Here is a 15,425-nt window from a genome sequence, read left to right as displayed (position 1 = left end):
GTTGCGGAGTGCATAAAGGATTGGGCCAGCCTGTATGCACTGGGAAACCGCAAATGATCCATTAGTACTTGGTATTTGTAGCGTTCTGACAGATGACTGTGAATACCCAGTAGGCTCTCCAATGCCATTTCCAATAGGACAAATTCACTCTCCTTTCCATTTTCAAAGTATGGCAGTTTGGGTCTGGGAATTCCATAGGCTGAGGCTACTAGAAGTTTCATAATGTTGGCTCCCTCTTCTGGTTGCGTGAAGGATAAACCCGGGACTTCTGATGAGCCCACTGTGGCCTCATTGGGCCGGTCCCCTACCCTCCGACCTGTTGTTTGAGGACTGGCCTGGCCCTGGACGAAAGGAACGATTTGCCTTGGTTGGTAATTGGCGGAAAGGCGAAGGAGTGATGCTTTGTCCAGATGGAGGAATGCTAACTTGTGTCACTGGCGGAGCGGCCTGTCTCCCGTGCTCCGTGTTGGCTGTTGACCCCGGAGCCTCCGAGGACTGTGTGCCATGCTGTACCAGAGGGGCAGATTGGGAAAGAAAGGCAGACAGTACAGGTCCATGTGGAGGGGTGGTCAGGTCAACTCCCTGTTCGTTCCTCTCCAGGAAGGATGTGACCATCCGTGCCTCCTCCAATTCCCTTCTGGCTTGACGGTGCCGTCGCTGCTGTGCCAGGTCCTTGGCAATGAATTCCCTTTCCTGTAGAGCTCTACGGGCCTGCACATCCAATTGGTGACATCGTTCGTCAGCTTGTCGTTCCTCCTCAATCTGTCGCTCAATTTCTTCCAAAGCTAATAGTTTCATCCTCTCTTGTAGGACAGCGGTCTGTGAATCGCTGAGGGCTAGTGAATGGCGGCTGCCATGGCCACTTCAAAGGGGTATCCACTGGTCGAACTCCCACTCCGTCTAGAGTGCTTCGACGATTTCCCATTAGTTAAGGGGTGAGCGGAGCCTGCCTCTGGAAGCTGGTCGACCTGTGCAGTGGGAGTTACCTCCTCCATAGGTTCTTCACGTAGACCACTTTCCTGCTCCAAAGCAGTTTCCGGTCCTTGGCTCAGAGGGGATGGTTGATGGCTGAAATGTATAGTTGATCCATCAACACCTTGAGCTCTGGTGGGCTTGCACTTTGATGTCGGAACCTCGACCACATAATCCTTAAGATAACCAGGGGCTTGCCTGGTTCTTCTGGTGCTGCTGGTAGTTGAGGATGAAGCCTTTGTTGCTTTAGGCTTAGCTCCTGGATATTTCCTTTGTTCCAAGACCTTTCCCTCAGCTCCTCTCTCCTCCTCTCTTCCTCCTTCCAGTGGAGACAATTCTTCCCTCTCCGCCTCCATTTCCTTTTCACCTGTCTTTGGTTCAGTCATCATCCGGCTCGAAGGACCATTGAAAGATTACTGGAATCTGTGTGGGTAGCTGGACAGGTAGGATGACTGACAGTGAAGGTGAACAGGTGGTCACGTGTCAGGTGACAGAGGAATGTATGAGACTGAGGCAGGAATTCCTTTAACCATAAAGTGGTATATTTACTGGGTAGTGTGGATTCATGGACGCACAGAACTTCTGGGTGAGATGGAGTTAAGGAAGAGAAAGCAGCGAGATCAGGCGATGGCAATTTCCTCCTTTTATGGAGTTGAGATCTGTCGGACATTTCCACCTGACCTAATTAAAGCGCCCCTGGCCCAGCTGAGTAAATGGCAATGAATTAAAGGAGTATTCCACCAACTCCATGGGCCTTTTCTACACTCATCTTGTAGTCGGGTACCAGATGAAAGTAGTAAAGTAGGCCCCAACATATTTTATTTTCCAAATACACAAAGCTTGTATGATTATCTGTTGTAATGGTATAAATATTCATATCAGCTACAAAGTATGTACCGGGTATTATAAGTACTTACACACAGCACACGAGTGCGCACAGTTATTCTACTGAGGATAAAGTAATTTCCTGTTCCCCTTCCTCTCAGAAAGTCTGAGTGGCTGTAACTGTATTCCCCAGAGAACTCCTCCATTAAAACTAAACACACCATTAAGTCATTACTGATCTAGAGTGGAAAATGCCACAGTTTTACAGCCCCTCTAGAAGTGTAACAGTGGCTCTGGGACTGAGACTGGGGTTAGGTGCAGAGAGACTGAGCTCCTCGTGACATACTGGGGCACTGTTGGAGGTGTACTCTGTGTGTAAGAATTCCATATATCTTTAACAACACTGATACCTCAACCCTCACTGCGCTGCATAGTTTCCTCTACAATTCACACCAACTCTGTCACGGGTGAACACACACAGCTATGTCGGAATGAGTTACTGTGTCATGCAGATGCTTTGATAAATCCCTCCCTAACCCTGTAATTATCAACAACAAGCCCTTGGGCAAGGGGAATTCCTTCTTTCCTTTCATACTTTTCCCACTCATGTTCTACTGTGAGTATGTGTGCACCCACATGTTTGGCTGTCTAAAAGGATGTGCTTGTTTGATGTTGAAAGGGTTAGAGATGAAAGACCTCGGGTCTCAAGACAATGTTAGACATGTCACCAGGACTTACCCTGGCTCTGAGGTGAGGGGAGGGTGAGGGGACAATGCTGCGCAGGCTGACAGCAGGTGACTGGGCCCTGGCATCCCTGGCTTCTCTGTGCCCACTGTGGCGGCGCTGGCGGACCTGCCGCACCTCAGCCAGCTGGTACTCCCGGGCTTTGGTGCCAAAACCGTTCTCCGGGGCGGTGCCAATGACGCTGCCGGGGGAGTCGGAGAACACTGACTCATCATCAGACTCCTGCAGCTTCTCCAGCTCCTTGTTGATCTTCTGCAGGTCGGAGATGGCCGAGCCGCCCTGGTCCTGGACCAGCTCAGTACACAGGCTCAGGATGGTCTCCAGCCGCTGGTGCTCCTAAACATTACAGGGAGAGGGCCCGTGGTTAACACAGTCACACATTACAGGGAGAGGACCAGTGGTTTACACAGTCACACATTACAGGGAGAGGACCAGTGGTTTACACAGTCACACATTACAGGGAGAGGACCAGTGGTTTACACAGTCACACATTACAGGGAGAGGACCAGTGGTTTACACAGTCACACATTACAGGGAGAGGACCAGTGGTTTACACAGTCACACATTACAGGGAGAGGACCAGTGGTTAACACAGTCACATGTTACAGGGAGAGGACCAGTGGTTTACACAGTCACACATTACAGGGAGAGGACCAGTGGTTTACACAGTCACACATTACAGGGAGAGGACCAGTGGTTTACACAGTCACATGTTACAGGGAGAGGACCAGTGGTTTACACAGTCACACATTACAGGGAGAGGACCAGTGGTTTACACAGTCACACATTACAGGGAGAGGACCAGTGGTTAACACAGTCACACATTACAGGGAGAGGACCAGTGGTTTACACAGTCACATGTTACAGGGAGAGGACCAGTGGTTTACACAGTCACACATTACAGGGAGAGGACCAGTGGTTTACACAGTCACACATTACAGGGAGAGGACCAGTGGTTTACACAGTCACATGTTACAGGGAGAGGACCAGTGGTTTACACAGTCACACATTACAGGAAGAGGACCAGTGATGAACACAGTCACATGTTACAGGGAGAGGACCAGTGGTTTACACAGTCACACATTACAGGGAGAGGCCCAGTGGTTAACACAGTCACACATCACAGGAAGACGACCAGTTGTTAACACAGTCACACATTACAGGAAGAGGACCAGTGATGAACACAGTCACATGTTACAGGGAGAGGACCAGTGGTTTACACAGTCACACATTACAGGGAGAGGCCCAGTGGTTTACACAGTCACACATTACAGGGAGAGGACCAGTGGTTAACACAGTCACACATCACAGGAAGACGACCAGTTGTTAACACAGTCACACATTACAGGAAGATGACCCGTTGTTAACACAGTCACACATTACAGGAAGAGGACCCGTTGTTAACACAGTCACACATTACAGGGAGAGGGCCAGTTGTTAACATAGTCACACATTACGGGGAGAGGGCCAGTTGTTAACACAGTCACACATTACAGGGAGAGGTCCAGTTGTTAACACAGTCACACATTACAGGGAGAGGGCCAGTTGTTAACACAGTCACACATTACAGGGAGAGGACCAGTGGTTAACACAGTCACACATTACAGGGAGAGGGCCAGTTGTTAACACAGTCACACATTACAAGAAGAGGACCAGTTGTTAACACAGTCACACATTACAGGGAGAGGACCAGTGGTTAACACAGTCACACATTACAGGAAGACGACCAGTGGTTAACACAGTCACACATTACAGGGAGAGGGCCAGTTGTTAACACAGTCACACATTACAGGGAGAGGGCCAGTTGTTAACACAGTCACACATTACAGGGAGAGGACCCGTGGTTAACACAGTCACACATTACAGGGAGAGGACCCGTGGTTAACACAGTCACACATTACAGGAAGAGGACCCGTGGTTAACACAGTCACACATTACAGGAAGAGGACCAGTGGTTTACACAGTCACACATTACAGGAAGAGGACCAGTGATGAACAAAGTCACACGTTACAGGGAGAGGACCAGATGTTAACACAGTCACACATTACAGGAAGACGACCAGTGATTAACACAGTCACACATTACAGGGAGAGGGCCAGTTGTTAACACAGTCACAGGTTACAGGGAGAGGACCAGTGATGAACACAGTCACACGTTACAGGGATAGGACCAGTTGTTAACACAGTCACACGTTACAGGAAGACGACCAGTTGTTAACACAGTCACACATGACAAGAAGAGGACATTTACATTACATTTACATTTAAGTCATTTAGCAGACGCTCTTATCCAGACCAGTTGTTAACACAGTCACACATTACAGGAAGAGGACCAGTGGTTAACACAGTCACACATTACAGGAAGACGACCAGTGGTTAACACAGTCACACAATACAGGGAGAGGGCCAGTTGTTAACACAGTCACACATTACAGGAAGACGACCCGTGGTTAACACAGTCACACATTACAGGGAGAGGACCAGTTGTTAACACAGTCACACATTACAGGGAGAGGGCCAGTTGTTAACACAGTCACACATTACAGGAAGAGGACCAGCGGTTAACACAGTCACACATTACAGGGAGAGGCCCAGTTGTTAACACAGTCACACATTACAGGAAGATGACCCGTTGTTAACAGTCACACATTACAGGAAGACGACCAGTTGTTAACAGTCACACATTACAGGGAGAGGACCAGTGTTTAACACAGTCACACATTACAGGAAGAGGACCAGTTGTTAACAGTCACACATTACAGGGAGAGGGCCAGTTGTTAACACAGTCACACATTACAGGAAGAGGACCAGTTGTTAACACAGTCACACATTACAGGAAGACGACCAGTGGTTAACACAGTCACACATTACAGGAAGACGACCCGTGGTTAACACAGTCACACATTACAGGAAGAGGACCAGTGGTTAACACAGTCACACATTACAGGGAGAGGGCCAGTGGTTAACACAGTCACACATTACAGGAAGAGGACCAGTGGTTAACACGGTCACACATTACAGGAAGACGACCAGTTGTTAACACAGTCACACATTACAAGAAGAGGACCAGTTGTTAACACAGTCACACATTACGGGGAGAGGGCCAGTTGTTAACACAGTCACACATTACAGGGAGAGGACCAGTTGTTAACACAGTCACACATTACAGGGAGAGGACCAGTGGTTAACACAGTCACACATTACAGGGAGAGGACCCGTGGTTAACACAGTCACACATTACAGGGAGAGGACCAGTTGTTAACACAGTCACACATTACAGGGAGAGGACCAGTGATTAACACAGTCACATATTATTGCCAATGTACTACTCATTAGACTCAGACTGTGTTATTGGGATCCAATTGTTTCATAGATGGGTACTTTCATTTATTTACAGTCTTCTGTCAACACAATGGGATCATGTCATCACCCAAAAGTCCGATCAAACAACCTATAAACTACTATAAACACAATAAAACCAGAGAAACCACATTTCAAATGTAATCAAGTGATTTTCCAAGGAACACAAAGTTCAAATGAGTCTTAACCAGTCTGACCAACAGTCTGACCAACAGTCTGACCAACTGGTTCATGGCTCACCGCTCCGTGTGTTCCATCTCTTTACAGCAGGAGTGTGAGAGTGTGTTCAGTCAATGAAACATGATGACAACTAGCCAGAACATCCAATTAGCCTTCTCAAGAAATAAAAGCTGAAATCAAAGCACTATAAGCACTTTCATGTATTCATAACAGTCCCTAGTAAAGAGACGGGACCAGACAAACTAGCAGAATGAAACCAGGTGGCGAAGTCACACAATCAGTGCCTGCTGGAGTAGTAGACTCTAGACTGAAGAATAAAGGCAGGATAATAATAATAATAATGACATCATAATAAAAAAAGGTTTAATAATAATGAATAGAGTGCATTAGACAACAAGCAAAATGATTGATCTAAGGCTGTGTTTATCTCACCAGTCTCTGCACCTCCTGTTCTCTGAGCCTCTCGTCTCTCTGGTGCTTGTGGTAGTCTGTAAGCTCCTCCTTCCCATTCAGAGAGCTGATGCTGCCTCTTCTTGATCTCAGCCCCAGCCCACCCTTCCCAAAGGACTGCCTCCTCTCCCCCAAGCCCAGGTCCAGGCAGGGTGAGGAGCCCCGCAGGCCCCCATGCTCCAGTTCACAGCCCAGCGAGGCCAGAGAGGCCAGGCTGGCCCTGCGGGGAGTACCCGGTACGCTGGCTGTTGCTAGCACTGTTACGTCTGGCGGCCGCTCCAGAGGAGACAGGCTGCGCCTCGTTTTGGAGGACAGGGACACAGAACCCTTCTCCCCTCTGTGGGAGCCCATGGAGCGGCGTGGGGGCAGGGACAGGGCTGTGGAGTCTGCCGACCGGTGGAGGCGGGGTAGAGAGCGGCTGTGGGTAGAGCCCAGGCCGTTGAGTGACCCTGTAGAGTACTTCCTCTGACGTGGCGCAGAGTCCATACCATTGTCCCCGTTCCGGCCCTGGGCATAGAACCTGCGACCTAGGCGAGGGCTGGAGGGCATGCTGGCCGCCCCACTGTGGCCCTGAGGAGGACTGTGTGCAGGCTCCCCATAGGAAGAGGAACCATTCCACATGGATAGGAGAGAACTGGCTACATTTGGGCAATGCCTGTCAGAGGAGCTAGAGAGGAGCAGGCTGTCCTGTGATTGGTGGCGTGAGCGGGTGTATGGCGGTTTGGGGCTGAGAGGACGCTCACCCTGGCGAGGGGAGGGGGGCATGCTACTACTGGTCATGTAGGGGAGGCCTCTGGAGGAGGGGGGGCGCTCGGCACTCCTGGGGGGCGTGGGGGACAGGGGGCTGGGAGGAGGCAGGCTGAGGTAGGTACGGGTAGATTCTGCGCTGGCCCTCAGGCTAGCCTCTAGAGCACTCTTCCGCCGCTGCAGAGTCTCCATCAGGTCCTGCAGCTCCGCCTTCGATCGGGAGCCTCTCATCATGGTGCCACCCACTGAGCCGCCATTGCTGTGCTCAGTCTTTACACAGTCTGTGGAAACATCAGATGCATAGAAACCAAACTCTCATTAATGTGTATATATGATCCTGTCTTGGAGCACAGTAAAACACACCCTATACTCAAGCCTAACGCCTATAAGCTGAGAGAGACTGAGGCAACCAGCATGAGTGGGATCTAATAACCAAACAGTGATCAGCCCCTGTAGTATGCTGACTAAGGAGGGAGAAACCAGCGAAGAACATCCTTCAGACGGTTCTGGGCCCAAAACAAACATAGTCTGTGGGTAAGGAAAGCTTCTTCTAAAAATGGAAGAATGCTGGCGGAGTGAGACGGGCCGGAATGCCTTTGTACTTCTGGCACTGAGGGAGAGCCTGGACCCTGAGGAATCACTTCTGTCAGCACGCCCCTTCCTCCCACCGACCCAGCATCCGCGGCCCAGTATGCAGTGCAGGGTTTCTGCCTAGAGACCACCTGGGCTGGCTGACCTCAGGCTCTGTTTATCTGTGCTGACATGCTGTCATTTGTTCTCTCAGTGGATAAACTCACACCGGACAGGGGAGAATGGGGTGGACTTCCATTTATTTATACCTTACATGGGCAGTTTGACCCAAGGTCTTTGGCTGTGTACATAATCGCTTAGCTGAAGAGTATAACCGTCAGACTTGAGTAAAGCAGAGTAGAGTCAAGCAGAGCCAGAGCATGACCCTTGCCCCCAGCAGACAAAGATACAGATAGAGAGATAGAGAGAGAACGAATATATTCTGAACTCTGAGAACCACTTCCTTACCACACAGCCATCACAGTAACACCTTGGCACTTCTGGAGGTTCCTCATGCAGGGGAAAGGGGATAAACAGGGGAGAATAGCAGTAGGATTGGGAAATGTAGAGAAATAGCGGTAAGAGTGTAGTCTTCAGGGTTGTGCGAGAGAGAGATCGGTCCCTACCTGAGCTGTAGCCCATAGTGGCGACAGGACTCTTCTGGGGCTGCATGCTCTTCATACGTCTGGCCTCCTCAGGGTGGTTAAAGCGGAAGAAGTAGGATTTACCCAGACAGAGTGTGAATCCTGGATAAACAACAGTCAGAACTGACTCTCACAAATACACACACATTCAACAGAGCACTTTGTAGAGTATTTTGAACACAGCCATACACACACACACAACAGAATGTTTCTACCTTGGAGTAAAGGGCTTTACTGAGTTTTCTCCAATTACATCGACGTCCAAGTAAAACACATTGTTTAATGCAGAGGACAGTAGTGTAAGACATTGTCACGATGCCTCAGTCCAGGCAGCATATGGAGCACATTACAGATACCCTCTGTTCTCTAAACCATACTGTCTGGAGCCGAGGAGCTAGATGAGGAAACCTTACAGAGTAGGAAAACAGATCCTAGGAAAAGAATTCAGCCTCCAATATTAATGCTATCTGAGATGGAAACAAAATTCTCCTCACTTTTGTGAACAAATAATTGACGACTGAAAAGGCTGCTCTGTGTCCCTGAATCAATATTCCATTTCTCTTTTATCTATGTCATTGAGCCGAGCGTCTTCTACACTGAGACACTGTGATGATTTCAGCAATATTTACTCTCTGAGACTGGGGCTATGACAGAGGTGTACAACTCCCTCCCCCCAAACGCACACGCACGCACGCACACGCACACGCACACACACACACACACACACTTCAGGGCCGGAGTCTTCTGGGTCTGATAATCAAAGGGTTCCTGCTCCGCCAGGCTGATGGTTCTTCAGGAAGTGGGGTATCCTTTTACACAGTCAGCTACATACAATCCATCAGCATTAGTTAGTTCACCCTGCTCTGGCCACCTGAAACAGCTTTCCCCCTCATATGAGAAGTGTGTGTGTGTGGGGGGGGGGTTAAAGTATCACACAGACAGCAGGGCAGCAAGGCAGAGCAAATACCAGACAGATGATTTTTTTTTATAGACACAACATTTGGGTTCTACTCAATGTGTGTGTGTGTGTGTGTGTGTGTGTGTGTGTGTGTGTGTGTGTGTGTGTGTGTGTGTTATATGACTAGCCTTCCACTGGAACTACGGTTACTTTGTGAAATTATATAGTAGGCTGTATATTACTAACTGATTAGACCTGTAATAAGTTGTTCTAATAAAACATTTTCGAAACAACTTAATCCTCTATTAATAATCTGTCTACCACAGCCCCTTCTGAGAATAGTAGCCTATCCCTTTTTGTCTAATTAAGTAACCACATAATGACCGCTAATGACATGGTTATTTTGGAGAAAAGATGTAAAAATTACGGACCAATGCGCAGGCCGCTCGACTTCTGATTAGGGACCAATGCGCAGGCCGCTCGAATTCTGATTAGGGACCAATGCGCAGGCCGCTCGCCTTCTGATTAGGGACCAATGCACAGGCCGCTCGACTTCTGATTAGGGACCAATGCGCAGGCCGCTCGACTTCTGATTAGGGACCAATGCGCAGGCCGCTCGACTTCTGATTAGGGACCAATGCGCAGGCCGCTCGACTTCTGATTAGGGACCAATGCGCAGGCCGCTCGACCTCTTCTTGAATCTATGCTACTTCCCGATCACATAAAAAAACAAGAGTGATCAATTTACATAATTCTTATAAATAAGTAGGACTATTGCTATTATTGTTTATTTTTCCCCAAGGAGTACCAACCCACTTCGGGGAAACGTGCAATGAGTACCAAACCACTTCGGGGAAAACTTGCAAGGAGTATCAAACCACTTCGGCGAAACGGTGCAACCATTTGAAAATGATTAAGAAAAGCGTACTCTTGGCAATACAGCTATATTTTTATTTATTTAATTAACCTAACTTGCAAGGAGTATCAAACCACTTCGGCGAAACGGTGCAACCATTTGAAAATGATTAAGAAAAGCGCACTCTTGGCAATACAGCTATATTTGTATTTATTTAATTAACCTTTGTTAATTAAATAAAGGCAAGTCAGTTAAGAACAAAATCTGATTTACAATGACGGCCTACCCCTGACGTCGCAGGGCCAATTGTGCGCAACCTTATGGGACTCCAAATCACAGCCGGATTATGATACAGCCTGGAATCGAACCAGTGACGCCTCTAACACTGAGATGCAGTGCCTTAGACCGCTACGCCACTCACGAGACCCTTTAAACCCGCTAAAGTTGAAACAGTCCCCTAAAAGTTGTGCGGCATATCCTACTACTGAGTCCATACAAAAATGCACTTCGAGTATTTCAATGCCTTTAAAATAAAATATCGAACATTGACTATTTTGCGCGCAACTTTTTGACAAACTGGACATAACCAAATAAAACCATGTATAGCCTACAATTGAACAATGAATCCAAACTGGAGTTCGCGAAAGATTACTGACTGGTTAAAAAAAAAATATTATCCTGCAAGATGAGGGAGAATGGTGAAACAGACACGCATGTTCTCTGGAGCAACTTTTGAAAACGTCTGAGATGTTTTTGTTTCGAGGACGACAACTAACCTTTGTGTGCTGTCCCATTCAAACTGTTGAGCGTTGGTGATGGACGGAACTCCTCTGCCTTGGATTAGCATGACAAAGGGACAGAGGCGCTTCCCTCTGCTACCTTGACGAGTCCTCAAACACTCCTCCCCATTCTCAGACGGAGCCCCAAACCCGGGGACTGCGCAAGTCTGGTTGGCTGATTTGGGTGGTCGCAGACGCGCCAAATTGGGGAGAGGTGGGGGCTTTGGTGGGACGGGGGTGATGGGGGCGGGTGACGTTTGATGCTGTAACCCCAACCCTAAGGGACAGTTACATTTTTTTTTTTTTAATGTAACCTTTTTTAACTAGGCAGTTCGAATTTACAAACGTGGATATCGACTTTGCCCCCCCCAAAATACATATCTTCCTACCTTGTAGGCCTACACAGTATCAAATGCTTGGATTGACAATCTCATAATGTTGTTGAACTTTCTGTTGTTTTGGTGCACAGTTTGGATTGATTAACTGATTGATTTGATTTGTCAGTAAAAAAAAAGACATACAGTATATATACTCAGTACAAATATTTGTAAAAGTGACCAGGATTGCACAATAAAGTCCGGGACTTATTTCCATTGTGTGTAAATACTTAGTGCACATAAAAAATCCGGTTAAATATTTTTTTTAATTAGGTGCACAGTCTGGTAACCTATTGGCGCATGCGCTCTAGCCAACAGCTCGCAGATACAGTACGGGGATATGCTGCATGATGAGGATTTATTATGGACAAAAGTGTGAGATTATTTTTATTTGTCAAATGCCAGCCAAGCATTGATCATCATGTCACCAGAATAAGACCCTCGTTATTTATTGAAAGGAGCATCAAGCTCATCACCGTGCACATTCACTACCCATGTGAAGTTAATCATAATTGATTTCATCTAGCCTAATAAATGGCATGCTTTGCCATGATGTCGTGACATGTTTTATCCGACATGTAGGACTACTTTACTCGCATAAAAGGGTTGGATGTAAACCTGGTTAATGTAAAGCCATTTTGAGAATGCTGGAATTATATTTAGGATGAATGTGCTCATGCCTACAGGAGATTTTTTAATTAGCCTAATCAGATTAAAACATCGTGTGTGGTTGTGTTTATGCCATATATACAATGTAATAGCTTTTAAAAGTTAAATGACAAATATTTAGGCTGTATTGAAGCGTTAGGTTGTAGGTGCGTGAGGAATAGCCGCTCGGATTTGGAGAGGCAGAGTGCGCTTTAAACCTTCCTGAATAACTGGGCCTGTCAGGTGCCCACGTGGCCACAATATTATTAGACGACTTGGGAGAATGACGATCTGCAACAGACATCACATCTCAGTATCATCCTTAAAAAAACAGCCAGACGGTGTCTTTCTAGACCTTATAAACTGTCGAGAGTAGACCCGCAACTGATCTAAATGCAGAGTATAATTTTTTACTCACTTGAAAACAATAATGCAATTATTAACATGACCTTTATGAATTGTGAAGCCTTTCTGGAATGTATGTTTTTATTATTACAAATACTTCAAAATGAACAAAAAGTGACGTTAGCTGATTAAGTTTATATCAAAGAACACAATGTAAAAGATCTCCCAAACCTGCGTTTGCTACAGACGATACAAAAACCCTACAAAACGCCATTCATTTCCCCCATAAGCTTTGTACAATGAACCATAGTAGAGTTCGTGCCTACAAAAAAAGACTCCATTACTATTTACCTCTATTGACACTATGAATGGTGGATAGAGGACAGGACGGACAGACTGGTAGACTATACTGACTTGTGGTATAGTAAAAGTTAGCAGGGAAAAGCGTAGTTCATAAGGGAAATACCAAAACACCTTGATATAGGGGAAGTGCCAGCAAGCAGATATTTGCTAGGATGGAAGAAATTATATAGTACAACCTTCACTATCACGAATGTAAACCAGGGAAAAATTGCACTACCCTCTCTTGTGCCCAATAAAAAAAACACACAACCCTCCCCAAAGCAAAACATATTTTTTGATACAACCCCTCCCCTATTTTGGACCCCCCCCCTCTTTCCCACAGTACATTTAGAACTGTCCCTAATCGACCCAAGCTGAGAAAGTCCAAAGAGCAATGTCTAAAACAAAATCATCAGCACGTTATGCACATCACTCAAGTCTCTAATCAGTGCTTTTCCTTGTTTCTTTCACACCTAAATAATGTAGACCACTGTATGTTTTCCCTTAGGGCATTACAAACGACAGAAACCAGGTAGAGCTACTACAATGGTCCTGGTAACACTACAAACACTAATACATATGGCTGACATTATAATAATATAATAATAATTATAATATAACTCATATTAAACTGGTACAAAGAAGCAGTGACAGTGACTGATGAACTAACAAATTCACGACTGTCATCTCTCAGAGTGTGGACCGTGGGATAGTGTGTATGTGTGTGTGTGTACGGTCTGTGTGTTTGGGGTGTATTTGTACAAGTGAAAGTTAGGCAGTGGAAGGCAGGGGCCTCGCCCACTGCTGAAACCCTTCAGGCTCTGCTCTCCATCACACTCACAACTGCTGTTACATCATGGGGAGGGGCTGCTGATTACTTCCAGATGCTGCTCTTTAGTCCTTGTTGAAAATCTCTCTCAACACACACTCTGACTCACACAGACTCTTGTGCGCGAGCACACACACACACACACACACACACACACACACACACACACACACACACACACACACAGTATTAAACACACCAAACAATTTTCTCTCTTACACGCCAATGATGCAGAGATGATGAGTGGTGATCCAGTCGATGTGTAATGTTATTTCGTACACTGCGTGTGAAGGAGGGGAGTGAATACCAGACACGTACTGTACCATGTTTAGTATCTTTGCTGCATCTTTGAAGCATCTGTGTGTTTGTGTGTCTACGAACCTCGAGCACAGAAACTCTAACGACTACTACCCCTTCTACTGTAAACACTACATATATGGATGTATACTTTGGACTCTGACATTGCTCATCCTAATATTTTTATATTTCTTCATTCCTGTCAGGTGGTGGTTAACTGGTGCAGTGAATCAGGCGCAGGAGAGCAGAAATGAGTGTACAAGGTATTTAATTCCACGACAGCACCAGTATACAGACAATACTCAAAGTGCGGAAAAATACCGGTCACTCGAAAATAACGGGCGTAAATACGTAACCCGGCAAACATAACTACTCGACAAGTACCGCCATGAACAATCAATAAACACGCACACTAACATGTGAGAAACAGAGGGTTAAATAATGAACATGTAATTTGGGAATAGAAACCAGGTGTGTAGAAAACAAAGACAAAACAAATGGAAAATGAAAAGTGGATCGGCGATGGCTAAAAGACCGGTGACGTCGACCGCACAGAGTTACAGCATATGTGAAGTCTCACCCCACTAAGCACCTCACCCAATCTCAATAGGGCGGGCCTACTGTATGTCAACAGCATGGCCTGATGGGTAACTGACCGGCGACAAGAAATCATTAATTCTCACAGTTTGATGTCCTAACACTACAGGAGATTACATCCTTAGACAAGACCAGAGGAGTTGAACATATTTTCTACTTCACCTCAATCTGATACTTGTATCCATCTGTATGTTTGCATTTGAACCATTGACTATGTTTAATATGTTGATGACAGGTGTGTGTGTGGGCATGCATGTGCATATGTGAGTATGTGTATTACTTTGCGGTATTACCTTGTGTCAGCAATGTTGGCTTTGAGACATGGACTCCATCAAGTGAGCACAGGTTTCCGGAAGGGTGAAGGGTGATGACTCCTCCTCTGTTTATAATACGACAATGCTCTGCCTCTATACCCAGGCCCTCAATAGTGATGTCTTGGGGTACGGACGCATCCTCTCGGCCAATTCGGGTCACACCTGAAACACAGAAAGGTCTCGTCATTGAAAGCTACTGTCTCTGTAGCACATAGCACCCCATATGAAACATCAACACACGGCAGGTAGCCTAGCGGTTAAGAGCGTTGGGCCAGTAACCAAAAGGTCACTGGTTGGAATCCCAGAGCCGGCAAGGTGGAAAAATCTGCTGTAGAGGGGTTGGGTTAAATGCGGGAAGACACATTTTGGTTGAATGCGTTCAGTTGTGCAACTAACTAAGTAACGCCTTTCCCCTTTCTTTCATGCATACAGTAGTGCTGGTCATAACCCCTCTACATTTAACACTGGTTCATTTAAAAGGCATGTGACTATGCACTGATATTATGGCATTCACACAGCATTGCTAAGTCAAATCATCCTGGGTTTTAGCAGCCAAGAGACACACTCACACCAGAGTGCGTGCAGTTCAGTGCTTCCCTTCTGGGAAGTACAGGAAGTCTACAGAACTGTGTGTGTGTTCTCTAGATATCA

At 46.5% G+C, this 15,425-nt stretch overlaps 1 protein-coding gene across 4 annotated transcripts in view; it reads right to left on the bottom strand.

Moving 5' to 3' along the window:
* The window catches only part of LOC115101400 (pleckstrin homology-like domain family B member 2), a 45,242-nt gene that overhangs the window by 27,470 nt on the left and 2,347 nt on the right, over nt 1-15,425 (bottom strand). For 3 of the 4 annotated variants that reach the window (XM_065004877.1, XM_029620860.2, XM_065004878.1), the window contains exons 4-7: nt 14,754-14,936; nt 8,475-8,594; nt 6,514-7,559; nt 2,536-2,877 (exon numbers count right to left, since the gene is read on the bottom strand). In XM_065004877.1, the coding sequence (XP_064860949.1) occupies nt 2,536-2,877; nt 6,514-7,559; nt 8,475-8,594; nt 14,754-14,936 (1,691 nt within the window). Of the gene's footprint in view, nt 1-2,535; nt 2,878-6,513; nt 7,560-8,474; nt 8,595-11,022; nt 11,161-14,753; nt 14,937-15,425 lie in introns of those variants that run through there. The other variant, XM_065004879.1, reaches the window with a different exon arrangement.

This window comes from Oncorhynchus nerka, linkage group LG19, assembly GCF_034236695.1.
Source record: "Oncorhynchus nerka isolate Pitt River linkage group LG19, Oner_Uvic_2.0, whole genome shotgun sequence".
Classification (NCBI taxonomy): Eukaryota; Metazoa; Chordata; class Actinopteri; order Salmoniformes; family Salmonidae; genus Oncorhynchus; species Oncorhynchus nerka.
The sequence above is the reverse complement of the archived record's forward strand: the minus strand, read 5'-3'. Positions and strand labels throughout refer to the sequence as shown.